This window comes from Myripristis murdjan, chromosome 24 (genome assembly GCF_902150065.1).
Source record: "Myripristis murdjan chromosome 24, fMyrMur1.1, whole genome shotgun sequence".
Lineage (NCBI taxonomy): Eukaryota > Metazoa > Chordata > Actinopteri > Holocentriformes > Holocentridae > Myripristis > Myripristis murdjan.
The window spans coordinates 5,820,459-5,847,620 of NC_044003.1; the positions used below are offsets into that span (position 1 = coordinate 5,820,459).

Sequence of the window (27,162 nt, forward strand, 5' to 3'; positions counted from 1 at the left end):
TGTTGAGGAGTGTAACAATTATAGCTGCACCTTGGTGCCGTTTTACCATTTTTTCCAAACAAATAATTAACTGATATTAGCCCCGTAAGACTAAACTGACAATATGAATTGTCCAAAGTCACATAATTTAATCAAAAATAAGAACTAATGAATTTTGCTGCTTATTATTGAATAAAACTTAGTAGATGTATTTCATAAACAAACAAAGACTTTGGGGGGTATCTGTTTTTTTCTTTTTTTTTAAATATGAGCATTAAAAACAATTTACTGACAAAGAGTCTGGAATGAAAGCCTTCAAATGTGGATGATTAAAGTCACATATTATCTTTAGTATGAAAATGCACAGGCAAAATGTTCATGCATAAGGACTGTTTAAAGGCCAAATCCATAGCAGCTGCACGGCGCCCCCTTTTGGAGGCACTGTTGCCCATTCTGTAGCTTCATTTACATTGTGAATTATTAGATTCAAGACTTATCAGAGCTGAAAGATTACAGGAAAACTAAACATGATGCATGAGTTACATGAATTCTGCGTTTATGTTGTCAGTGTTATAAACAGTGAAGTACAGTACATGTAAAAAAAAAAAAAAAAAAAAAAAAGTATTTGTACACTGGGGAACGGGTTATTGAATATTCAATGAAATAAATTCCAATAATTTGTCTCTGAGTGAAAGTTTTCGACGACAACAAGCGTGTTGCAGCTGTTGCATCACAGAATTTAAACGTACATGTGTGACTGAAACACCAAAAGCCACAAGATGGTGCTATCGTTTTGTCATATTTCCACAACTCACATACAGTGGTAAAGATAATGATAAGCTTGATTTTGCTATACTGGACACACACCGACTCTGACAGAGTAATATCGGACAGGCGTCAACATTCAAACACATTTTGAAACCATGCATTTGAGTAGAAAAGTTGTGCGTGTCGTCCTCATTGTGCACTGAACTCTGAGGTTCGGTTTGGTCCGTAGTGACAGGAGACGGTGTTGTACCAGCTGTGCTGCCAGGTAGACACTATGGTAGCCACTGCAGAACACCCCCCACATGCATTTATCCTGCATCCATCCCATAATACTACACAACAAGTCTCACTTGAAAGGTATCCAGTAGAGCCCAACTACAAATCTCCAACATTGACTCCCAGCAACTTCAAACAGCTGGGAAAAAAAGCGCTTGGTTTTTCCGAGCGGTTCCTCGTAGGGCGTCGGGGCCAAAGTGCAGCCGCGGCTCAGCAAGCGTGCAGGAAACGGTGGGGCTTCTACAATGGCTACATTTGTGTGAACACAGTACTAAACAATGACATATATATAAAAGAGAACTGGCATGCATCCCAACGCTCCAGGATTCACAAAATCTCTCCTCACTCTCTCCACCACCTCCTTGTTTTTCTTTTAAATTCATCGCGGAGGAGACGTTAGAAGTTGTTCGCTCTCAGCGCGGGACAAGCAGGTGTTTCCTCCCAAGGAAGTCTTTTCGGTTTTGAGGTTTGACCTCGCTCTGAGTGCACCCGGAATATGACATCACTGACAGAACTTGACAAGGAGTATTATCGGGTCAAATATGAGGAGAATAATATGAAAATATTATTATGAGAATTATGAGTATAACACTAAACTTACAGTTAATGTTACAGTCAGCTTTAGTGGTTAACCTCAGTAACGTCAGACTGATGTGAAAGCAGTGCATAAAAACGTGGATTTGAGATGTATTGTGGGCTTGGGTTGCCTCAATTATGATGAGGACACTTCATCAATAGCAGCATCCATCTTTGATAATGGAGGAGCAACTTAAGTCTCCCAAATTGCCTCCTTCCAACCTTCCCATGCTCCCTCCTCACCTCCTTTCACTTATTTCCTGGTGGGAGATGACTGGTAGTATAGTGAGGGAAGGGAGGAAATGAGGAGCAGTGGCAAAGCTTTAGGATGCACTGTCTGGATCACAATGCCAAATAAAATCCTTTCAGGCTTTTTAATCACCTGAATCAGTGATGGGCAAACAAAGCTCCAAGGAGGGCTGAATCTGCAGGTTTTCCTTTCTACTGAACACTAAACCAGCTGATCAGCATCTCTGACCACAGAGGAGGAACTAGTGTGTGAGATCATCTGGTGAGGTCACTGGTTCAAAAGAAAACCTGAGCTGCTATGTTTCAAGTACAGAAATCTGATAAGAATTGTATTTCAAACCATCTCCAAATGTGGCTTGGATTAAATTGCAGAAATAACATTTGATGTGTTTCTTTCTTGCTGTCCAGACTTTCTAAAATCAATCTGGATATGCCAAAAACAGATTTATACTGGCAGTCTAGACAAGGCCTAAAATTCTCATATATGGGTGTACTTCCCAAAAGTATAACGTGACACAGCGACACTTTGTAAAATGACTAATCCACTCACTCATTGGAAATGCTGATCTGTCACCAATGAGCTGAGTGTTCTGTCACCCGAACTGACCTCCGGACAGACGGTGTTTTCCCTTAACTTCAGACAATTTTTTTTTAAAAAGTCATGCAAACTCACTATTCTGGAAGCAGCAGGTGGAGTAAACAGGATGTGAGGGGAAGGACGGATGTGGATTGTCTTGTTTTGCCAGCTAGCTGAGTGAGGACACATCTGACTACCAGGTGTAAAAGCAACGTGGTTAAACTTGGATCTGGATACAAATCGAATGAAATAACCGGGTGTGTTCTTCCTCACAGTTTGAGGTGGGTGTGTTTTGACATTGTACATAGGACATGATTAATCAGAACGTACAGCTGTTGATTTTCTGGCTCTGTACTGTGGAGCACCACTTGAGCGTATTAGATCATCCTTGTGATGGATCTTGAGGCTTTTTATTTGTTATTGTTGGCCACCATATGAACGGGCTGTCCATCCTGCCATTCTTTTGCTTTAGAACCGGGGTTAACGAGTTAGATATATTATGTAAAACGCAAGGGAACACAGAGTAACACAAGAACACATACTGAGAAAGAGGCCTGCAAACTCATTGCCCTCCACAGCACATGGTTGTCCACCTCTAGTCTGAATGAAAAGCCATGAAGGCCTGAGTTTGGGTTTGTTTAGTCGGGGTTAGTTTGGTTCTGCTGTGCCACATTAGACCAGCCAATCACAGGGTTGGGTCCTGGAAGGATTTCATCTACCCAGATAACACTTTCATATGTGAAACCTGGTCAAAAAGTAGTTGCACATGATTCTCCAGATACCACATGAGTAGGGTTTAGCTTATCAGTACATCCCAGATACTGTCAGTTAAATTGTTACATTGACATGGTAGCCTGGGTTTGTCTAAACTTTCTGGCACTTAATGTACTGTCCTAAGTGGCAAAGCCCAGCCGTCATTAAATAGACTAACACAAACCATAAAAATTGTACTACTTCTTGGCTCCAGTCTGTTCATGCGATCACTTGATGCAGCATCACAGTAAATGTACAAGGTTGGATTCAACTCTTCTGACAGATTCTCACTGGAATCAAAACAATCCTCGTGGGGTAGTTTTCTTTGACTTTGGCAAAGAAAACAACTAGTTGTACAGTATTAACATAACATTTACAGTGCACGTTACAACGGCATAAATCCAGAGCATGAAAGTATAGTTCAAGTAACTTCAGGAAATGTTGGCTGCGTGCAGTAGCCATATACATGACCAAACCCTCAAGCCCTTTCTCCCAGACACCTGGAGACTCGTACAAAAATAACTTCTCCATCAGATACGGGCACTCTAATCATCACAGGGAAAATCTGCTTCAACTACAGTCAAAGTGCTGTGGCTCTGACGCTTGCATACCTTAATATTGCTTCTGATGGGGATCTAGGAACCAAAGATGACTCTTCTGTTCTGTCTTCCTTCAAAACTGAATTTGTAGAACCAAAATAGCAGTGGCCCACCTTGTTTGCAACACAAGGTTTGGGATTCTTCTCTTGGTTGTGCTTGAATCTTTTGTTACCAATCCACAAAAGCCCTTCTAAGATAAGACAGAAGTGCTGCTGAACTGAATATAATACTTATTTTCCTTTCTGTGCAGGTGTTTGGGAGTGAGGGGGACCTGGATTGTACTGCAGAGGAGTGTCATAGGTGTTGGAAATGTTTGAGATTTAACCAACACCCTCCACGCCTTGCTGCGCCCCCACCTGGCTTAAACCAACTCTAGATTGTGACTGTAAAATACTTGAGGTGTGCTTGATTAACCTTGGCTCACATAAAGAGCTTTCAGCTTTCCAAATATTGGTGGTATTATGCGTGGCAATAAAAATCAAGTGCACCTTTGGGTACTTCACATACAGCATGGAGCCAGTGTCTATGCCAGGGCAGCAGGGGCGCTTGATTTGTTGTCCTGCGATCCAGTGCCTCGTCTGGGTTACAGGGAGGTTTCGTGTGAGAAACTGAACGACTGTTCCAGCTTTAATCCGTTGGTTTTCTCCTCTGAAGGGCACTCCACAGGGCACTTAGTGGGGAGCTAGGACAGAGGAGAGAAAGAAAGACGGAGAATGAAAGAAAGAAAAAGAAATTTAGAGAGTATTTCCTTGGACAATTCACAAATCTAGCAGGAACACAGTGGAGCAATAAATCATTGGCCCAAGTTTCTTGACACTGCATGTGATACATGGATAAACGGGCTGATCTATAACATATTTGTCACCTCAATTTGATGAAATGTGATTTATGGTGTCTGAGATAATTGGGATGGATGGAAGAATAAACAAACAAATAAACCAGTGAACAAATTAATAAATGCAGCAATGGGTGCATAAACTCAAGAGATCAATTCAAAATCCAATAAGGGTGCAGGTATCTGGCTGAGGAGGAAGAAGAGGATGGGTTTGATAGATTGCCTCCTCTGAGGGGCACCGCATATGTGACTCAGTAGGAAGGCAGGACAAAGACGGATTGAAAAGTGAAAAAACAAACAGATTTAATGGACTGGCTTGTCTACGAGGTGCTCTGTAGCACTCTCATCAATCGTTAGAGACAATCACTACAGACCTGGCAGAGCGAGACTCAGGAGGAGACGGGTATTTAACACGTAGGGAATAATGGCAAGACAAAAGCATAAAGGACCAATCCCAATTCAACCCTAGCCCCTACCACTTAACCCTAACCTTTCCTTTTGCGTGTTCATGTATACGGAAAGGGTGTCCCGATTTTTCCGTTCCCTCCGAGTTCGGAGGGAAGGGAAAAGTGCTCAGCCTAAATGGCCCTACAAACTGAGGGGCGGGAGAAATGTAGAATAAATGTCGGGAAAAACGTCTCTCAATATAGTATAATTTGCAAAATAGCAGGCAAACATTATATATTCAGCTGGGATATCTTAGCTTAATGTAGATACAATGAAATATGCAATTGGTTCTTTATGACAAGCATTTCACCAAAATAGCTGTTTGTGATGTCAATAGGATGACGTTCAAATGGCGATTTTGTGCATGATGGTCCTGCATTTTCTTCTGAGAAGGAGGTTTGAAAATTTAAATCCAGCAGTGACTTTAATTTGTCCTGCTCCCCTGATGTCAGTGCAGGGCAGTGTGAGTTGCTATGGTTCAAGGAACACTGTCCAGTCGTGTTTTGTGCTTAATACTGTAGTCTAAAGAAGAACAGCAGGCTGGTAATGAAGCGTTAAAGTGCTGTTTTGTCTGATTTGTCTTTACCCAGACTCATTTCCCCTCTACTGTACTTATAACCATAGCTCTTCTGTATGGATTATTTCTACTGATGATGTACAAAATGGTTCAGGCCACCAAAACTATTGGTAGGGACAAGAGAAAGGAACTGGGATTGGCTCAAAGACACTTTAAGCCAATATTAAGAAGCCCTTTACTGAGAAATCTATGAGGAAGAAAAACACAGGGAAATGTAGCTGGAGCAAGGGAGGAAACCAGTTCAAGAATCTGCCTAGTTTGAAGGTCAACACGTGGGACACTGAGCACGAGGCAAGGACCCAACAAACAGACAAAGTGAAATATAACGTCTTCTGAAAAGGACTTCTGCAGGGAGGCAGAGAGAGACAGACAGACAGAGAGAATAAGAAAAAAAAACAAGTAACAGAGAAGAGGGAGCAAAAAAACTAAAGAAAGGTCAGAAAGAATTGCAGCAAATAGTGCAATCTCAACAGATGTGATGTATCTCTTGAAAGCATAAATGAACAACATAATTAACAATTTTGTCAATAAATAATAGCTTACTTAGTGATGAATTTTGTTGCCAACAGGGAAATAAGACACGACCGGTTTTGACATGCAATTTCCACCAGGGGGCACATGTGAAAAATGTATGAACCACCTTGTATGCCATTAAGACTAATAAATAATTTGGGTCTAAAAGTCACAGCCCATATAGGAACAAATTGCACCAAAACAGACATATTCAAGAAAAACCTTTCAAGTCAAGGAGGACAAAATACTCACATTCCATCAGCTTATTTTGCTCGCATCACACAACAATAATGCTTTTCTAGGTTTTTCTTAAAGCCTCTGAAATAGTAAAACAACATTCGAGTATACTAACTACAAGAAGCCAGCAGTAAGACGCAGAGAGGTTGGAGCCACAGCACCCTGATATCTTAAATGCCACGGTGTGCTTGACTGTTTATGCAATGAAATACTACGACAATATTAAGAGAGATGGGGGATTGTGTACAGAAAAACAGATGACATTTAAAAACGAAACTGATCAATTAATAAAGACAGCAAAGCTTCCATGTCTATTGATCTATCAGCATCCTGGACAGCATTCCCCTGGCTTTAGGTTTTGGAGCAGTGACTCTCTGTTGCCAGGACATTTTCTACCATCTCTCAACACCAAACCGTCTCAGTTACTGTCTTTCAGCCAGGCCAAATTAAACACCCTTTAACTTGGCGTTGCGAACAGTGGGGTCGACTGGTTGGCGCGGTGGTCCGACGGGCCACCAAGTAAGCACCGGATTCTTGGTTTGATTCCTGGTGGCCTACGTACATTCCTATGAGTGCGGGCGCCATACCCTCGTGTACATGTGCATCAATCAAGGGCAGGCACTGGAAGCGAGTTAACATTTGCTGGGAAACCACAAAACCTGGTGAAAAAATTCGTACCCTTACACGTCTTGTCTTACGTTTGTGTTCTTGAGCAACTACATTTCCTTTGACTACGCCAAATTAAACAGCAGTTTAACCGGCATTCTTCCTAATGTCTGGTAAAGTACAACTGGATGAACACCTACATATCTGTTTGACATAACCAGTCAGTGTTTCCACTATAGGCTTTATACCGCTGCTAAAGCTTCACAAAGTCATTAATATCATTATCATGGAGTTGGTTTGAATCACTGACTTGTACATCAAATCCCAAAATCCTCCACGTACTGTTATATGAGAATCCAGTGCTGCCAACATGATGACCTGGTTGCTGGATTTCGCGAGTTTTCAGACCCCCGTGGCAACTTTATTCCTCAAAAGCAACTTTTTCTGTTCTGATCTGTTCACGCACGAATGCGATGAAGCGACAACATGATGTTACAACAGTTTACAGTCCGTTCCGCATGTCGCACATCAGCGCGTCCATTCATAAATTTTGCAGCCTTTCAAAACCAAGAAAAGTCTCTTCTGTTGTTTCCCAAACCTCCGACAAAGTGAAAGATGTTCGTGCTGGGAAATATCTCCGCTATGCTTCCGATGACGATCTGGAAGCTGGGTTGTACGTTATTTTGGCGGCTAAGTCTGTAGGAAGTGACGTAATTGCTCAGTGGGAAATAAAATAAAATATGGGACGATTTGTAAAATATGACCCCTTTAGCCATTTGTTTGTTCCTGCACAAATGTTCGGTAATACCGCATAACAATGCTTGAAATCCCTCGCTGAAATGTGGACAGGGACATTTTCCTAAAGAAGGACTGGCATCGGAATCATCTCTGTGTCTCCGGTAGACAGCTCAGTCCAGTGCGAATGCTAATGCTATGTGGTATTCAGCATAACTGTGGTTGATCAGCATCACCCACAGTATGAAGAGAAGCATTTTAGTAACCGAGAGTTGGTATTTGCCTCTATGGCCTTGTGGAAAGACACAACTTCTGCCTTTGAAAGCAGCATTTTTTCAGAATACATTATAGTTATTTGGATTAGCATCTACCTTGTTTTGTTACTTTCCCTGTGTGTTCTGAGATCTTATTTTAGCACGAGTTGTGTTGCTGAGGCAGACTTATCTCGGTTTACATCGGAGAGACAGCCGAGTGGACGGTCGGCAACACATGGCTCATGGTGTTTTTTCGGACTGGGACATTTCTGAAGCTCCAGTGGCTTCAGGTTCATGGACACATTCGCTCAGGTTCCTCGATTACAGAGTCCGAGTCCTGTCTAGTCACCCAGGACGAAGGGGTCGACGTCAGGACTCGTTTCTACATTTTTCATTCTTTTTTTTTGTTCATTTTGATGTTTGGGTTTTCAGTTTCGGTTTAGTTTTGTTTTTAAAGCAGGTTTGCCAGTTTAGTTTAGTTTTTCAGTAGTAGTAGTAGTAGTTTCAGTTTTGTGTTTTTTTGTAATGTGGGGCCGAATTCAAATAGATCAGAAAAAGTATTGTGTAATAAAAACTCAACAAAACATGTATTCACGTTGGACAGATGAACAACCAAATAAACTGACAAAGCTGTAAACTAAAGACATTTTCTCCATAATTTTAGTTTGTTTCAGTTGGTTTTGCAAACACAATACAGTTATTGTTTTTTTCTAAAGTGTCTTTTTCATTTTCATTTCAGTTAAAATGTTTTTTCATCTAGTTTTCGTTAGTTTTCAAAAAATGAAAATACAATCAGTTGGAACCCTAAATCTAAATCTTCCCATTTTTTCCTGTTTTTTGGTTTGATGGTGTGTGTGTGTGTGTGTGTGTGTGTACTTACTGCCTGCAGGTGGTTGCTGTCTGCTCCCATGTTGACGTTGTGTCTTTTCAGTTCTGACTTGATTAAGGCTGAAACACACAAAGAGGAAAATTGTGAACTTTGGCTTACACAAAAACACACACACACACACACACACACACACACACACACACACACACACACACACACACACAGAGGCCTCACCAGTGAGCAGTATTCCCACGAAGATCCAGGCGCAGAGGAAGAGGTTTCCAGCCAGCGGGTTGTAGTTTGAGGTCAGTTTGTCCTGGATCAGAGTGAAGATGATCCCAAAGATCTACACACACACACACACACACACACACACACACACACACACACTGGTATAATTACTATAAACAAGACTGAGACTGACTCGTATTACTTGACTACATTCCCCATAAACCTTGCGGCTTCAGACATAAAAGATCTTTGTTTACTGGGTCAAGTCTCACTCTTATCAGTAGCAACGTGAGCGTTTTTTAACTAATTTTACAGGCGTTCAAATGCTAAACCTTTGAGAACATTCAAGAGGAGCTGATTTGATTCAGAGAGCAGCGTTTAACCTTCCTTTACCTGAGCGAAAGCGTTGAGGAGCCCAGACGAGGTTCCTTCAGGCTCCGGGTAGGTGATCTCCACTCCGAACTCAAAGCCCAGAGGAAGGTAGCCCGTCATGAAGAACCTGAAACACACACACCAACCAAACATATACAAGATGTTGCAATACACAAATGGGACAGCATGTATCATGAAGCACAAAAATCTAGGGATGCCTGATAATATCCGCTTTAGAAATGAAAAATCGGTATCGGCCTGAAATGAAGATTTCTGCCGATATGACATGTTGATATGTGAAATGGGTCAAATCTGTCTTGGTTGTGTCTGTGTCAGGATTTTCTCAGGGAGCCTCATCCAAACTTTTTCAGTAGGATGAATCTTACAGTTGTGTTTGAAATAAAATGTTACATAAACATAAATATGACATATTTTACATCACCTATGCTGAAGTAGCTCACTTATTTTGCCCGATGGGATGTGTACATTTTCAAAAACATGGTGCATCTGCCAGTGGGCCTTCACAATAAGAGCAGGCATAATAAAATGCTCATTCCACTGCATGAGAGACTTGACGTTCTCTGCATTTGGGTGAAAAAAAATATGTGCATATTGGCATCGGCCAAAAGAGTTGTAAAACATCAGCATATCAGCAAAAACTCCAATATCATGCATCCATAGAAAAATGTAATTGTGATATTAGCTGTGAAGGAGTTTTCTCTGAGACTTTAGGTCACACTGGGCCCTGTTTGAGCTGCACTGATAAGATGTGCTGCCACCAAGGCCATCAGTCTGAGGCACGGCAGAGAGACAAAACCAGGCAGAGCGACGCCTTTCACGAGCACAGAGCTGTCGACCTCCAACACAACTCGTGGCGGTCACACTCTCTTCTCCTCAGCTGAGCATCAACAAACCTCCTTTAAGTAAGACATCACAGTCCCCTGAGTTGTAGAAACCAGAAATCACCCATCACAGTTTCACAAGGTCGCCATCAAAATTAGATCATCTGCATGACATTTTGAAATTGCTTGCATTTAAGCAAGGCAATCCCATAGCTGAAACGATTTGTAGATCCTAAAATAACTCTGCAGTCTCTTAAAAATGAAATTTTGTTTTTGTTTTTGAAGGGTAGTACATGAGCTACGTGCTTGCCTCTAAACACTGGATTCTGTTGAGTAATGAACCTGATTTTTTCCCCCCTAAATAGCTACAGCTGATTGTTTTGGAAATTCAGCTTGTGGTGTTGAAACTATAAACACCCACACCTATATGGGTTCAGCTTCATGCCGACAGGAGGTTTGTTTTACCAAAGAATAAAAAAGAGAGAAAGTCGTTGCTCACAGGCCACCGGGCTGACGTCAGGCTCACAGCCGCCCGGCTCCACCTGGAATTAAAACGCGCCACAAGTGGACAGCTGTCGGTCCATCCGATCACATCTGGCATTGAAATGTTTATCTGCTCCATATGCAGATAAAAACGCATCATTTCCATTTGCCAAGACCACATGCTAAGGTTTTTTTGGGTTTCGTTCTGTTTTTTAAGCGAGAGATGAGAGAGACTGAGAGAGAGCTTCTGGTTTACTGAGCATATAATGTATGTAAATTGTGAATTATTTAAGTATGTAAAAATTGAAATTGTAAGTGAAAATAAAACATTTAACATGCAACAGGTAGTTAACTAAAGGACTCACTCCAGCCTCATTTTAATGCACTGTCAATTAATTAAGACATAATCAACATCTGCATGTTATTGCAAACTGGATCACGTTCACGTTCATTATTTGATCGGGGTCAAGGTTAGGGTTTGGTTGGCTAACATCAGGAAAAGGCTGCGGAGGATGAAAATTCCCTCACTGTACTAGGAAACTCCAACTCGCGTGTGGGAGCGCTTGAGTCACGTTTGCCAGGCTGAAGCCTCGACTGGTCTTTATGGTTCCTCTGATGTAACAGGGGATGGTTTTACAAGGCGGTATGTGGTGTGTTGCCTTGAATGACATAACCCTAACCCCCCCACCCCCAGCCTCACAGATCAAAGGTCACATGAGGACACAGTATGTAACATGTCTACAACATGAGAGAAAAGCTGAATCTTCTCATGCAGAAAGCTCTCCACACGTCAGCTGTTATATCCAACAACTAGTGGACTAAAATTAAAAAACAAAAATCCAATGTACTTTTGTTACTCGATATTGTAACTGAGATATAAATTACAATATATACATATATTAGGATGTAACTGACAGCATTTACAGTATATAATTTCATATGCATATGCTTTATATTTACTATTATTGAACTACAGCACTAGGATCAAACAATTCATAGAAATATTAGGGAAATCGCAATATGGCCAGGTGCAAAAACCAAATCATAGCAGCAGTAGTTTTTTGATAAAGTAAAATGTACAATGAAATATTGTTGTAAATAAAGTATTACGGTGCTACAGAGACACCCTGGCCTGCAGATTTTTTTTTTTTTATATATATATATTTTTTTTTTTCAGATGTAAGAAAACGTGTGCTCGGTCCAGACCTCTGTAAAAATCACACCGCCATCATTTTAATCGCTTTTTCAGTGAAAATGAAAATATAACGCAACTACGAAATCATATCACAGCCGCACTATTTGCAAAATGAATCGCAAAGTCCATGAAAAACTAAAGCTATCCATTGAAACCCAAGATACTACTACTACTACTATCCGATGTACTCATCCAATGTGAGGGTCCAAGGACAGAGGATGTTGTATTTCCTGTAAAGCCCTTTGCGACAAATTTGTAATTTGTGATTCTGGGCTATATAAATAAATAAAATTGAACTGAACTGAAAATTGAATATTACTATTACTACTACTACTACTATAGTACTTCTACTATCTTAGTTTAAATGTTGTATTAGTTTAAATGTTTTTATGCACTTTAAGCACTTTGAGATCATTTGTTTGATATAAAGTGCTACAAATAAAATTTATTATTAGTACTTCTACCATTATTACTACTAATAATAATAATGATCCATATTCATGCTTGTGTGGAATCAGTTCAATTTGTCTAATTTGAATACATTTATATTAAGCATATACGTATTTATTTATATATTGAACACTGCAATATATGTTATCACAATACTCGGCATCTCGCAAATTGTTTAAAATTGCAGTACTACAATATTGTGAATAGTGTGATTATTGTGGTAAAGGTCTCACCCCAGAACCCCAGCAGTGAAGAAGACCAGGTAGATGTTGTTGAGGTCCAAGGTGAAGGTGAAGACGATCATCCCCAGAAATGACAGGATGTACACAACCAGAGTCGTCATCCTGTGGAAAACCACCGGAAACCGAGAGAGAAGTGAGTCACAGCCATCGTTAGTGAGGCGTCTACTTTGTCACGACGACGTTTCACTTTCACTGGATTCAATCAGAGCACATGTATATTTTAATATTTTACTTCAGTTCAGTTTTATAGAAAAAAAAAAACGTCATAAATCCAGGGTGTTGCACTTCCTTGACAACTAGACAAAGGTTGTACTATTCATTTCTTTTTAACCAGATTTAGTCATTGGTATTTTATTCAATTTTATACACGGGGAAAATGCTACAACTTAAAAACAAACAAACTAATGATTGCAAAGCCTCGATGTTCAAAGTTTAGTGCCTGCTGGAAAAACACTTTATTTTCAAATATTTTTTCCTCTATTTTGAGGAACATTTTTTTTTTAATTTATATATCCACTCAGTGTCCACTTTAGCTGTGCCATAAATTCTACCTTTTAACAAAGTTTATAATGTTTGGTTTGTGTTGACATTATGGAGAATGTGTAAATTTAATTCTATGTTTATTACTGAGGTTGTAGTTTGCAGAGGTCTTGTACTGGACTACATTATACTGAGAGGTGTTTTGAGTTTTTTGTCCTCCCTATTTATATACAATGAGGGGGGGACAGAATAGTGGAAACACCTCTCAATAAACTGCAGTCCAGTCCAACAGCAGCACTAACTATGAGCTCAATGCCAAACATAGAAGTAAATGAACACCTCTGTTACTGTGACAACAAGACAAGCTGAGCATTATAGGCAGCAGGAGAGGAAACTTTATGGTAACAGTTGGATTGGATTGTACAGGTGGAGCTGATAATGGACACTAAGTGTATTTTTTTTCCTGCTGGGAGCTCCACACAATTTATTTTTCACCTTACATTCAACATTTCTTATTTCAAAACAACAGCATTGAAGAACTGTTGGTCAATCCCGACTGGAAAGCCTCCACCTGGCAGATCAACCTCATTATTCAGAGGAGCCGCTGCTGTCTGCCAATCAGAGCGCAGCACAGCGGGGAATTACCTGTTCTCACCTTTAAGTGAAGCACATTTGGTTTCAAACATCATGAGGATCATTCTTAACCTGCGACAGCATACCTGATTTAAAATTATGAGAACTTAATCATATGCTCGCTTTTAAAATTTGGCTTTCTATGCACATATCGACATAATGAGTGTGTGTGTGTGCGTGTTACCTACTTGTACGTCTTGGTGTGGTCCAGCCACAGGCCACAGATGATGGAGCCGATCATCCCGGCGATAACCAGAGTCAAACCGATTCTCCCAGCATTCAACTCCTGGTTCTGGAAACAGAAAACACAGGATGGCAAGATAAAGGACAATACAGGACACTCTGCTGTGTTTGTGTGTGTGTGTGTGTGTGTGTGTGTGTGTGTGTGTGTGTGTGTGTGTGTGTGTGTGTGTGTGTGTGTGTGTGGCTGACTCTGGGGCTTTTCTGATCCTTTAAACTCATCAAATCTCAGCGGAAACACATAACTTTACCCTATAGACACACTATAAGCCTGTCACATGCTCTGTGCGTGAGTGTGTGTGTGTGTGTGTGTGTGTGTGTGTGTGTGCGTGTGCATGCGTACATGCATGCGCAAGGATTTACAGAGTTTGTGGTGGGCTGTTAAGTCTCACATTTTAGCTGAGAGAGGCAGAAAGGTATAAGCTTGCACAAAGTTAAGTGTCTCATTCTTTGTATGTTTGTGTGTGTGTGTGTGTGTGTGTGTGTGTGTGTGTGTGTGTGTGTGTGAAAGACAGAGCTTAGAACTTAATGCCATGAAGTTAAACACGTCATTATTCCTCCTCTACTAGTTATTGTATATTGTTGTGAAAACACACTGCATTTATTCAAATTTCTCCCCCAAAACAAATTTTTACGATTAATTGTAAATTTGTATATGTATATTTAGCTTTGATTTTTCCAGATTTTTTTTTTTTATTGTGTGTTATTTATTTATGCGAAGCACCTTAACCCCAAGTCAAATTCCTTGTTTGTGAAAATTTGGCAATAAAGATCTTTCTGATTCTGAAAGATCCTTCTGATTAATTAATTTTAAGATTACATTTGAGCACAACATGATACTGTAATAATTCACCCAATACACATCTCAGAGCATTGTGTGTGTGTGTGTGTGTGTGTGTGTGTGTGTGTGTGTGTGTGTGTGTGTGTAGTGTTCAGGGGAGGAGCAAAAGCGAGAACAGAAAGAAAGTGAAACGATTTAACAAGCGCTGGAATATTTACACAATATTATCATATTAAAATATTACGAATATTTATTTTTTTAAATGGCAGAGTTATTGTCAATTACGGTATATTACACACCTGTTTTCAATGATTTCTTTAACTTGATCTTTCATTTTATTATCACAGTTTTTAAAGCCAAATCAAATAAAGTTTGGTTTGTTTTGGCGCCACATGGGAAAAAGAAGAGGAGCAAGTCAGTCTTTCTCTTCACTGTTTTTGCTCATCACTTGTGTGTGTGTGTGTGTGCTTGTGTGTGTGAGGGAGACGTGTGTGTGTCCTACAGTGGGCAGCAGGCATGCGTGAAAGCAGCTAATGAACTCAGAGCGACAGACAGTGAACTCGTGTGTCTGTTCCCAGCAAACGCCTCCCTCTCCCTTCCGCCTCTCCAGCGGTAGCTCACCGGATGAGAGCCCGTACCACGTACTAGGGTTAGGGTTAGGGTTAGGGTTAGTCGTGGGTTTGAATCCGACCTCAGGCCCTTTGCAGCACGTCGTCCCCTCTCTCTCTATCTCTCTATCTCACCCTTGTCTTTCCTGTCTCTCTCTAATGTGACTGTCAAATACAGCAGAAATGCCAAAAAAAAAATGAACGAAAATGTATCAACAAACAAATCCATGTGGGAGCTGTCAGCTGATTGGTCGGGGTCAGACGGACATCACCAGGTTGAAAGGCGGAGAAAAGACGTGTTTACTTCCAGGATGATTGATTTCTCTCTCTCTCTCTCTATTGTATAAAGATATTCAGCCAATATATCCTCCATTTCTTAATCACTGCACTGATTATTTGGGCTAAATCACAACGAGACAACGTGTTTCCCTGTTGCATACCTCGATATTGCGATGATATTGTCAGGATGGCTGTTGGTGTTTTCATAAGAAATTTAAACACGAGAGATTTTTGATAATGAGACATTATGACCAAGAAGGTAGAGTCAAATAACAACAAATAAGTATAATCTGTTCACTGTGCTGCAGCCTTTAAAACCAGGATAAGACAACAGTTACTTCAGATCTCGATGTTACAATATCCTGAATCCCAGACGATATCTAGTCTCATATCATGACATCAATATGATATCGATATATCGCCCAGGCCTGGTTGGGTCCAGTCGAGGTCGGTTCATGTTCACAACATTAAGAAACCTCTCAAAAGTTCATTTCTAACCGTGCTGAGAGACACCACCTCCTCTGCAGGGGTTCGGTCCAGGTGGTCCGACCCAAACGCAGCAACAGGGGTCGATTCAATTCCACCATTCAATTCAGTTAGACTAAACAAGACAGATGTGAAAACGCCCTGACTTTCACATCAGACGAGCTGGCAGCGAGCGGCAGAGTCACCGTCATTGATTAAATAACCATCAGTGGCTCCTCTTTGCTCGCTGATCTCGGTTTCCAACTCTACTGCAAAGATTTCTACGTCCATTCAGCTGTTCCCTGTTTGTGCTTTACCTCGTAGCAGGCCATGATCATCTGGTTGAGGAGGGTGGACACTGAGTAGAAGGAGCCGGTCATTATACCTGCAGACATACAACACATACAAGGAAGAAACAGAGTGTTTAGTGGTCAGTTTCTTCTTCTTATTTTTTTTTTTTTGCATGTTTGCTTCATTGGACAGAGAGACAGGAAAGGGGTTGGGCCGGGATTGAACCTGGGCACTGCAACAGCGACTTGGGACGCCCAAGAGTGTGCAGAGGCGATTTTACTGGGCAGAGAACTGGTTGGGACCCCCATTTTTTCAGGACCCCACTATGGCTGACACTTTTGGCTCCACTCTGTTGTTTGAAAAAGCTTCAGTGCCCTTTTCTTGCATCTGTCGTTAGAAAAAGCTCAGGTAACAATGTTGGAACCCCCCCCGAATCGGCCCCATCTTGCTGAATCGCATGTCTTTTTGACCATAGCGTGAGATTGGTTTTTCAAAGAGTGCCCGGCGAGAAAAGAAAAACAAAAAAAGAGGAAGAGGAAGAAGAGAGGAGAAGAGAAAACACAACAGCGGCAAGTGGAGCATGAAATGACAATTAAGGAAGACTGTAATATTAGCAAAGCCATAAAGCTGTAAATGTAAATGTGGCATGTAAACATATAGCCTGCGTCCACAGTACGTTCAGCTTTATGCCATTACAAGATGAACTGGAGATGTTTTCGAGAGCGACTGCTGGCTATGAGACTGTTTTCACGAAAATCAATCTTGTTGTAACAAATTTATGCAAATACCAACATGAGAAAATAAAAATATGTGCAGTTTGCTAAATATGACTTGTGGGTGCCATTATGGCAACGTACGGCTGTCAGAAGGACGTGACGTTGAATCGCCTCTGGGAGTGTGTCATCCTTTACTGTGATACCAACTCGTTCATCCATAACTGATGCATTCTCTGGAAATCTGAGATGTGCCTTCACTTGCAATCCACACACTGATATTGCCAGTTTGGAAGATCAGAGTTTTCCAGAAACCGGTGGATAAAGATAAACAGCACTTCCCTCTCTGACAGTAAAATCTTCAAAGCCCAGAGGTTTAATTTCATAATTATATGAACAAAGAAACAGAAGGAAATCTTAGCATCTTCGTAATCCGGAAATGTTTGGCATGTTCACTCGATGACAGACTAAATGACTAATGATTTTCGGAGTTTGATTTGGTTCATTTACAGTTGACTAAGCTTTCTGTCAAAACATCAGATATTTTGTGTCTTTTGGCGTGGTGGATTAGTTTTCCTCCTTTTATCTTAGCTGTGACCACCAGTGGATTTAAGTATGTATGTGTTTGGATCTGGCATTTTGTATATTGTATTGTTATATTGAAGTGATTTTTCAGTGTTTTTAGGCTATATGAAGCTTTTTTTCTCTGGGTTTGATCTCTCTGTAGCCCGGTTGGCTCTGTGCCTGTAAATGAACACAGGGCCTCAGGCAACTTATTTTCTGTTTTTGTTGTGGCAGGAGTTCAGTTTCAGGACTGCAGCCAGACTGTCACGAAAACATGCAACGTGACCGCCCCGCCTTCTTAAAGCACCAAACAGTGACAGCTCATCACGAGTTGCATGCCTGTTTAAACTGGGGAGCGATGACGAAATACAACAAACCAGGCATGTTCTTGTGGCGGCATCTCAAACCAAGATCTCTTCCACAAACCGAGAAAAGCTTTAGTCTAGAAGGAGCTTCATATCCAAACACACACACACACACACACACACACACACACACACACACACACACACCATGCTCACATCTTGAAACTAACTCTCTCTGATGTTTATCCCTTGAGTCTGTCTGTATTGAAGTCATCTGCTCTCTGTAAAAACCAATTTGCGACAAAAATGCTTTCTGAATGCATTAAGCGAGATTTGACCGCAAGGCTTTATGGAAACCAGCAGCAGGATACAAAAGCACCGCCTCTCTTTCACAAACTGCAGCCGTGCCCTCGGGCAAGGCACTCAACCCTCCGCTGCTCACTGGCAGGAACAAACACAGGGTGGGTGTTGTTTTGCACTGTTTTACATCAAAATACACCCTTGGAGGCTATTAAATTTTTACGAATCAATTTATGAGGACCAGTCATTCCAGAAAAGCTGTACTTTAATCTCTTGATAAGTTCACTTTCCCTCAGTCTGCCTTGTGCACTTCTAGTAAACTGGGTTATTTTCCTATGAAATGATCCTATTAATGATTTACACTCCTTACAGAAACCCCAACCTGGTTTGGATTCTGATCTAGTTGCTGCTACTGTGATGGAGAACCCGGTGTCTGTGCCTCTTCTATGAGACGCTGAGCCGTTTTACTGCTATCGGACTTCACTGGAGCTGCTGGAAATACCTGGACATGACAGGCGGCGGGGAAGCTCCCGGATGTGAACATGAGTGTTGTGTGGGTGCAGCCTCCCCTCTCCCCTTGACACGTAACCGGAAAGGTAAACGTATCTGTGTCAAATTACCTTTTCACCGGGCTTGTACTGTCCTGTCGCTGCTACAGCACAAAAACTCAGCAGCAGTACCTACTGTGGTGGCTGAAAAACACACCAGTATCTGGAACTGTATTATAGCTTTAGTGGCAGAAGTAGTACAAGTTGTTTTTATGGTGGTAAATGTAATAGTATTGAGTTGTAATGGTAGTAGTAATAGTAGCAGCTGTATTGGAAGTACTTGTAGGAGTAGTAATAGCAGTAACAGTGGTAGTAATTGTATGAGTATAGCAGCAAAAGCAGTTACACCAATAACGGCAGTAGCAGTAGTAGTAGTACTACTTAAGTCCTCCAAGGATGCTGACTGGTACTAAAAAGCCCGAGCACATCACCAGAGTCCTAGCCTCTCTTCACTGGCTTCCTGTCCATTTCTGGATTCAATTTAACATCTTTTTGATTGGATTCAAGGCTCTTAATGGTCAGACCCAACGTTACAGTATATCTCAGACCTTATTCACTGGCATGTGACATCAAATCTCTTGCGTGTCCTATTGTCACAACTAAAACTAACAGGTGATAGAGCCTCTGCAGTCACTGTGCAACCAGCTGCTGTCAGACATTAGATGTTCTCCTTCCACCTGTTTTTAAATTGAAGCTAAAGACATATTTTTATTCACCATCTTCTTGGCTCATTAACCTGTTACTTTCTTAGTACAGCATTTTGGTTCTGTCCTCTTGTAAAGCACTTTGCTCAGCTTGAGCTGAGTCTAAATGTGTTATATACATAACTCCACACATACTTTTCTTACTTACTTACTAGTTGTAGCAGTACTAGTAGTAACAGTAGCACTACTACAGAAACTGCACTAAATACAAAGACAGTGGCAGCAGAAGTATAACATGCCATCTGCAGGGTATCTCATGTATGTCATAACTGCTACAGTTACAGTAGTGAGAAGAAGTAACTGCAGTAAACATTATTTATTTACATGTCAACTACCACACCAGCTGACTCACAACCCATTTGTATGTAAAGTGACAGCCTCAGGGGCGTCATTGTGGGTTAGATACACACAAACACACATGCACACACTCAAACACACTACTATAGGTTGCCCTGTGCAAACATAAAAAGGCTGTTGGCTGCTGACCAGCAACACTGGAAAAACTAGAAAAAAAAAAAACATTAACTAAAACTAAAGTGCCTTGCTGAAGGGCATTTTGACAGAGTTTTGGATAGGTGATAAGAGTGGGTCTCATTCATATCCATGCACCTCTGGGAATTCAGACAAGTCACCTCTCTCGTATTATGATACATCACAAAGAAGTTCACTAAACAATAAAAAACAAAAAAGCAAATCCGACAAATTTGCTTATATATGTTTCATTCATTTTCCATTACTATTTATTATGCTTATTGTTGTTATTGTTGTAATTATTATTATTATTATCGTTTACCTTTCATTAGTTTCATTTCTATTCCATTACTTTTCTACCAGGAACAACATGAGTACATGAGTTGGCTATCCAGGCACTGAAGCTCATTCTTCTTTTGTACTCTTTGTTAACCGCCTTGGATAAGACAGAGAGCAAAGTGCCCAGAACATAGAGGTGAAGTGTAAAATGTCCCTTTTCGGCTGCCATCCAGCAGCATGAAGACCTTACCATAGCTGATGAGGAGGAGGACAAAGGCTTTGTTCCTGAACAGGTTGACGATGGACTGAACGTAGGAGTAATTCTCAGCAGGAGAGTCCAGCAGCACCGCCTGGGCTTGACTGGGAGGGAGGGCAGGACGATCCTTTATGACTGCAGGTCATACACACACACACACAGAATCAGAGAGTGAGTTAGTGATTTATGTGGAGTTGTGGTTAGCTAGGTTACTTGACCAAAAGGGAACTGTCTATTATTTTAGGACATATGACGGAGACAATAAAAACTACAAAAACAGCTTTGAGGGCCCTTCAGTAACTCTCTGGACAGTAACTGTGAAGGGACCGCAGATCGTTCCCTGAGGAACTCCTGCAAGTACCTCCAGCACTCACTCTCTAAGACTAAGAGATTCTTCGATGAACCCCCTCGAGGAACTTTATTTCTTGTGAGGGACCTTGAGGTACTTATTAGCTCTCACTGGATCATAAGAACTCTTTAGAAACTGTTTTGTTTGTAGAGTAAAGATTATATTTCTCCAAAAAACAGTTTTGGGGTGGGACGTTCACAGTACCCAGAAGTCAAGTAAGCATCACTGTAGATTCTTGGCTGCTCTAAAAGTCTAGCTGGTTAGTAAAAAAAAATAAATTCAAGGGGCTGGTGAATTTTGGGGGTTGACCAACAGGGGTTGGAAAATACTGTATATCTATATTATAGTGATATCAAACACAGCTAAGAGTATTACGTAGCCATCATCTGGGATTTTGGATATTGGAATATTGTAATATGGCATAAGTGCTGTTTTTGTTTTTCCCTGGTTTCTCAGCTGGATTACAGTAAAGGGATGCAATTTTACTATAATCAACAGCAGTAGATTAAGATAATTACTAATAAAGATACACAGGTTAGAAAATTAATGAATAACATGAGCGAATGAGCGATAAAATCCAACAACGTCTCCTTGGAAGTATCCTGACAGGATCCGGCAGCATCTAAGTCACAAGTTATGGAATGGGAATTTACTTAATTTGTGCATTTTTCCCACATTTTTTTCACAAATATGAATTTATCGATGGTGGGTAATGTTAATTACTTGAGTTTAAAATCCTTCCAATTTCTATCCATCCTCTTTTTTGGTCAGGTCCGTGTAACTTGGAAAGCTCACAGAGAAGTGGATGTTTCTCGACTTCTGTGAACAGCATCTCTTTGTCCACCTCTGCTCTACCCCGTATGAACAACACAGAAATTCAGTGCATTTTCCAGCCAATAGCAGAGCCTTAGAGACTTAATGCAACCATGACATGCCACTGCTTGCTTCACTTGGTGCACGCTTGAACATTTTCATTGAAACAAAGGTCTACTATTTTTTAGTTTTGTTTTGTTTTGTTTTGTGTGTGTGTGTGTGTCATGGCTTGTTTTGCTCGCTTGCATCACATTCTGTCTGGAAAAGATGTTAACCGGTTCTAGCTGTTCTTTCGTTTACCTCTACCTGCTTAGTCATCATATCCACATTAGTAATAACTGCTTATCAGAAATCTTTTGCGTGTAAATACTTTATAAAGGCACCAATTCTCATCCTTACAATATCGTCCCAGAATCAGTAGAGTTGTATGGTCAAAGATGTGGTCGTTCGGATTTTGGTCATATGGCCAAGACCTTTTACCAGTCACAGCAGCAGGTGGACAAAAAACTTACATTCAGTGGCCACTTTATCACATCCACCTGTTCAGCCTAATGCAATTCAGTGCAACAGCTCTGCCAAAAATTCAACCTTTTAAGACAGCTTATATTGCTCAGTTTTTGTTGACATTGTGAAGAATGTGTAAATTTAATTCTTCGTTTATTACTGAGGGTGTAGTTTGCAGAGATCTTGTACTGGACTACATTATACTGAGAGGTGTTTCCAATTTTTTGTCCTCCCCATTTTTATACAAAGATCGGGGACAGAATAGTGAAAACAGCGCTCAACAAATTGGCGTTCAGTACAACAGCAGCACTAACTACGACACTTTATGACAGAACAGTTGTAGTGGATTGTATTAGATTGTGCAGGCTGACCTGATAAAGTGGCCACTGAGTGTAGTTCAGTTGGTAAAATGTGATTCTACGTTAAAAGGGTTAAAGACAACTCTGCTCAGTTTAGAACTGAATCCGGGTTATGCACTTATGTAAAACAGTTGGGTTTGCAAGATGAAAAAAACTCCTCAGAGCACACTGAGTGCTAAGTTGAACTATGTCGACACTGCAGGTCCTTTTCTATTGGCTGGCTGCTGGAAACCACAGCAGTTAAACAGCCAGGTATGTTTGCATGCTATGTTCTGACAGTTTGAACCTAAAGAGTGATAGAGCAGGTTTTGAAAAAGATCTGTGACACTCTCTCAGGCAACCTCCCCGCTTGACACACAAACACACACACACACACACACACATAGAGATGTGCTAATGTACAGAGGTATGCCTGTTAACCTACATAGCTCCAAGGTAAATGAACCAGAATTCCCCGGCAACTGAAACAGATGGTGGCACGCAATAAATGCATGTGTACCCTACACGCAAATATATGTGCATGTGTGTGTGTGTGTGAGTGTGTGTGTGTGTGTGTGAGTGTACCTATAACAGTGAGTATGAACAGCACGGTGGAGACAGCGGCAGTTCCATAGAACATGATGCTGATGTTGCGACTCATCAATTCAATGTTGTCCGCCGTGTTGGGAACCAAAACTGGAGGCAACAGGAAACCTATGGCTGTCCCCAGCTGGAGGGCAAGAGACATAAACAGACACAGACACAGAGAGAAAGAGAGAAAGAGAGAGAGTTTTACTTTTACTCATTTACTCCTGACCTTTATTTTTACTTTTATTATTACTGAGTAAATGCAGTTTCAAATGTGTTATTAGTCACGCATGCATTCCTCTATCATTTTTGTCCTGTGTTTTTAATGGTAGCTTCAGCGCATGCAAAGCCAAAAGCCACATTTTTACCTTTTGCCTTCAAAATGCAGACAATAATGTTGTTTGGACTGATGAATAAATAAAGGAATTAATGAAACACTTAAATGAAAAATTCCAACCGCAACCAACTGTGTCTTAACATGTCATTGTCTCAGACAGAACTGTTGTAAATGTGAGAATAAGAAAACAAATGCATGATCAAGTGTTTGAGAATGCCACATGCATGTAGTCAGACAAACTGCATAGTTGATAATCTGATTTGCGAATTTGATGACATATTAAATCTACTGTAGATGTATGTAGACTGTTTATCATTACTGTCATGTGGTCAAGTTGGGCTTCTGTAACTTTGCTAGGGCAACAAGTACTTTCATATTTATACACTGAAATGTAAGAGACAGATAGACAAATATATATTATTATATAACATAAAGAAGTTGTCAGGCTATTCCCTTGTATGAGCAAATACAATATTAATTAGCAGACCATTTTGCCCACAGGAAGACCCGTCCTGGTTGAAATATCACATGTGAAAATGTGTCAGTACAGCATGAACCCACATGACCTTAAACAATTTTAAAAATTTGTACCGTCAGATGTGATAACTGAGAAACCACCTGGCCTGTTTACTTGGTATTATTTATCTAGAGCAGCGGTGGGCAACCATGTGCCATGGAGAGCCGAGAGGCTGCGGGTTTTCTTTCCAACCAAAAACTCCACCAGGTGATTTCACTGATTACCTCACCTTCAAGCAGAGAACAGGGACTAATCAGTGAAATCAGCTGGTGGAGTTTTTGATTGGAAAGAAAACCTGCAGCCTCTCGGCTCTCCATGGCACATGGTTGCCCACCCCTGATCTAGAGAGTGACAGTCATCTGGTTTCTCATATTCACACCCTGGCAGCTGCTGCATCCCAGTCTGTTTTATTACATTTAAATCATCCTACATGTCTGTTCTGTTGGATTCTGCTATATTGTATAAAGTTTTGATTCCACTGTGTTATGTTTGTGTTATGTTATGTTATGTTTTAACTGCGTCCCTGTTCTACTCTGTTATGTTCTATCATCTCCTTTACAGTTTCTATTCTGTTCTGGTCCACTGAGCAATGTTTCTACTTGTTTCTAATCCCTGCTAGTCTCCTTTAGTCTGGTTTAAACAACTTCTGTTAATCTTCCTCTCACTAAATGTTGTATTACACTGTAGCTCCTATTCTATTCTATTCTATTCTATTCTATTCTAATTCTATTTTTATCATTATTGTCTGTTATAACCTAAACACATTTCTGCAAAGTGTTTATCTTCTTTTCTATTCACATGTAGGGTAGAATGGTGATATATAAACGTCTATTCTGGTCTATTCTATTCTATTATAGATTGTATATGAAGTCCTTTGTATATTCCGCTCTATTTGATTGTGTTCTAGGAAGTATGTGTTCTTTTATGTTCTGTTCTATTGTCATTACTGTTTATTATAACCTAAACAAATGTCTACCAAGTGTTTATCTTCTACTCTATTCTTATGTAGCCTCTTCTTTTACTCTATTGTTTTCTATGAGCATCTACTTTGTTATGTTCTATTCTATTCTACTCATCCGTATTTGTGTTCTAATAGTCTGTGTTCTATTGTGTTCTATTCTATTCTATTCTATTCTTGCCATTATTGTCTACTAAAACTTAAACAAATTTCTGCCAAGTGTTTGTCTTCTACTCTGTTGTCATGTTGCCTCTTATTTACTCTATTGTGCTATATTGGCATCTGTTTTGTTCTATTCTATATAAAGTCCCCAATCTATTCAGCTCTATTTGATTGTCTTCTAGTAAGTCTGTGTTCTACTGTGTTCAGTTCTGTTGGATTGTATTCTATTCTTCTCCTTATTGTCTATTATAACCTATGCAAATTTCTGTAAAGTGTAAGTCTGCGTTGTGTTGTGTTCTGCTCCACTTTATTCTACTTTAGTCTAATCTGACCTGGATGCATTTATGTAAAACAGTCAGTAATCTGTGACACACACACACACACACACACACACACACACACACACACACACACACACACACACACACACACACACACACACAGGCCCTGTGACAGTATACCTGGTTGCCCAGCACGGCCGTGGCACACGCGGTGGACACCTCCCTGGGTCCAAACCAGACCGAGGCGACGCGTGACGGCAGGCCGAGGATGAACACCTGAGCCACGGAGCAGATGATCTGCGCGGTGAGGGTGACCCCGAACAGCTCGGGGCTGACGCTGGCGCACTTGAGCCAGGCCCCGGCGCAGTTCAGCCCGGCTCCGAGCAGCGCCGTGAGCCGCAGACCCTTCCAGTCCAGCAGCCAGGTCGCCGGGAAGATGAGCGGCACGTAGGCGACCATGTAGACGATGGAGAGCCAGTTCACCTGGTCATTGCTGATGCCGTAGTAGTGGGTGATCACGTTGGCGATGATGCTGTACTGGATCCACTGGAAGGCGTTCACCATGGAGCACAGACTGAACACGGTCAGCACGGCGAACCGGCGGCAGTACAGCTTCGTCTCCAGCGGCTTCCCTTCCTCCTCCTCGGCCGTATCGCCTCCTCCGCCCGCTCCGTTGGGCAGCATCGCCTGTTTTTCATCCGGCGGCGGCTCCTGCTCCAGAGCCGGGGAGTCCAGGTCGTTCGCCCCGCCCGCCGGCGCCGCTCCGTCCGGCAGATCCTCGCACCTCTCGGCGGAGTCGCTGCTCGGCTGCTCGGCTCTGTTCTTCTGCTCCGCGCGGACCGAGATGTCGTCAGGTGCGCCGGCGTCCGCGCGCAGATGCTCTTGCACGAGCTCGCCCGCTACCATGATGCTGCTTTCTGTTATTTATTTATTTACTTACTTTTTTTTTTTTTTGCCAATCCACCGGTTGAGTCGCGAGCTGGAGATGGCAGGGCCGTGCCAGGAAGCAGAGCGGTTTCCTCATTCAGTTTCCACTCCGCCGCTCCGGGAAACACATGCTTGTTTTATACATGACAACCAAAACATCAAAGTAACTCACTTCACCGCGTCATAATGAACTCAGGCCGATACAAATACAATGTATCGTCTCCTCCGCCGCTCTCCTCCACATGCTGGCTGTCTGACAAGCTAGACCGCCTCTCTCTCTCTCTCTCTCTCTCTCTCTCTCTCTCTCTCTCTCTCTCTCTCTCTCTCATCCGACGATGACACACACAAAGAGGCCTTCCGATAACACACCAGCCAATGGCAGAGCAGGGCGTGAGAGGTTGTAGTATCCTCTGTGTGTGTGTGTGTGTGTGTGTGTGTGTGTGTGTTGGCGTGGGGGGTATGTGGTGACCATGTGGAAGCAGGACGGAATGCGATGATGCAACAGCCTGTAAAGTGAAATAATATTAAGCCTAAATACAAAAAACAGGCAGTTTCAATCATGTTTTGTTGTGAATCGTGGATGATTAGCCTTTTTTTTTTTTTTTTTCGAAATTTCATTTCCTGTCATCAGTTTTTGCAATTAATGTGACAATGAATTCCCTTTCCATGAATAAAGGCGATATTAACATATTAACAAAATGAACAAAATTAAAGTTAAAAGACATTACATACTTTTTCATCTTTTTGTACAGGTTTGATTAAATCCCTCATTTAACAATACATACATGTAAAACAAAACAAATCTTATTTAGTCAAAATGTTCAGTTAAAAGCTCATCTCTTTCAG

At 41.2% G+C, this 27,162-nt stretch overlaps 1 protein-coding gene across 1 annotated transcript; it reads right to left on the reverse strand.

Moving 5' to 3' along the window:
* Nucleotides 1-243: 243 nt before the first annotated feature.
* On the reverse strand, nt 244-26,724 carry flvcr1 (FLVCR choline and heme transporter 1). The gene is made up of 10 exons (XM_030046636.1): nt 25,570-26,724; nt 23,132-23,276; nt 20,537-20,677; nt 16,429-16,496; nt 13,927-14,030; nt 12,617-12,727; nt 9,435-9,540; nt 9,045-9,156; nt 8,862-8,929; nt 244-4,459 (listed from the first exon to the last, which is right to left on the reverse strand). The coding sequence occupies exons 1-10, from the start codon at nt 26,293-26,295 to the stop codon at nt 4,361-4,363; spliced, it is 1,680 nt and encodes a 559-aa protein (XP_029902496.1). The 5' UTR covers nt 26,296-26,724; the 3' UTR covers nt 244-4,360.
* Between the last annotated feature and the right edge of the window lie 438 nt (nt 26,725-27,162).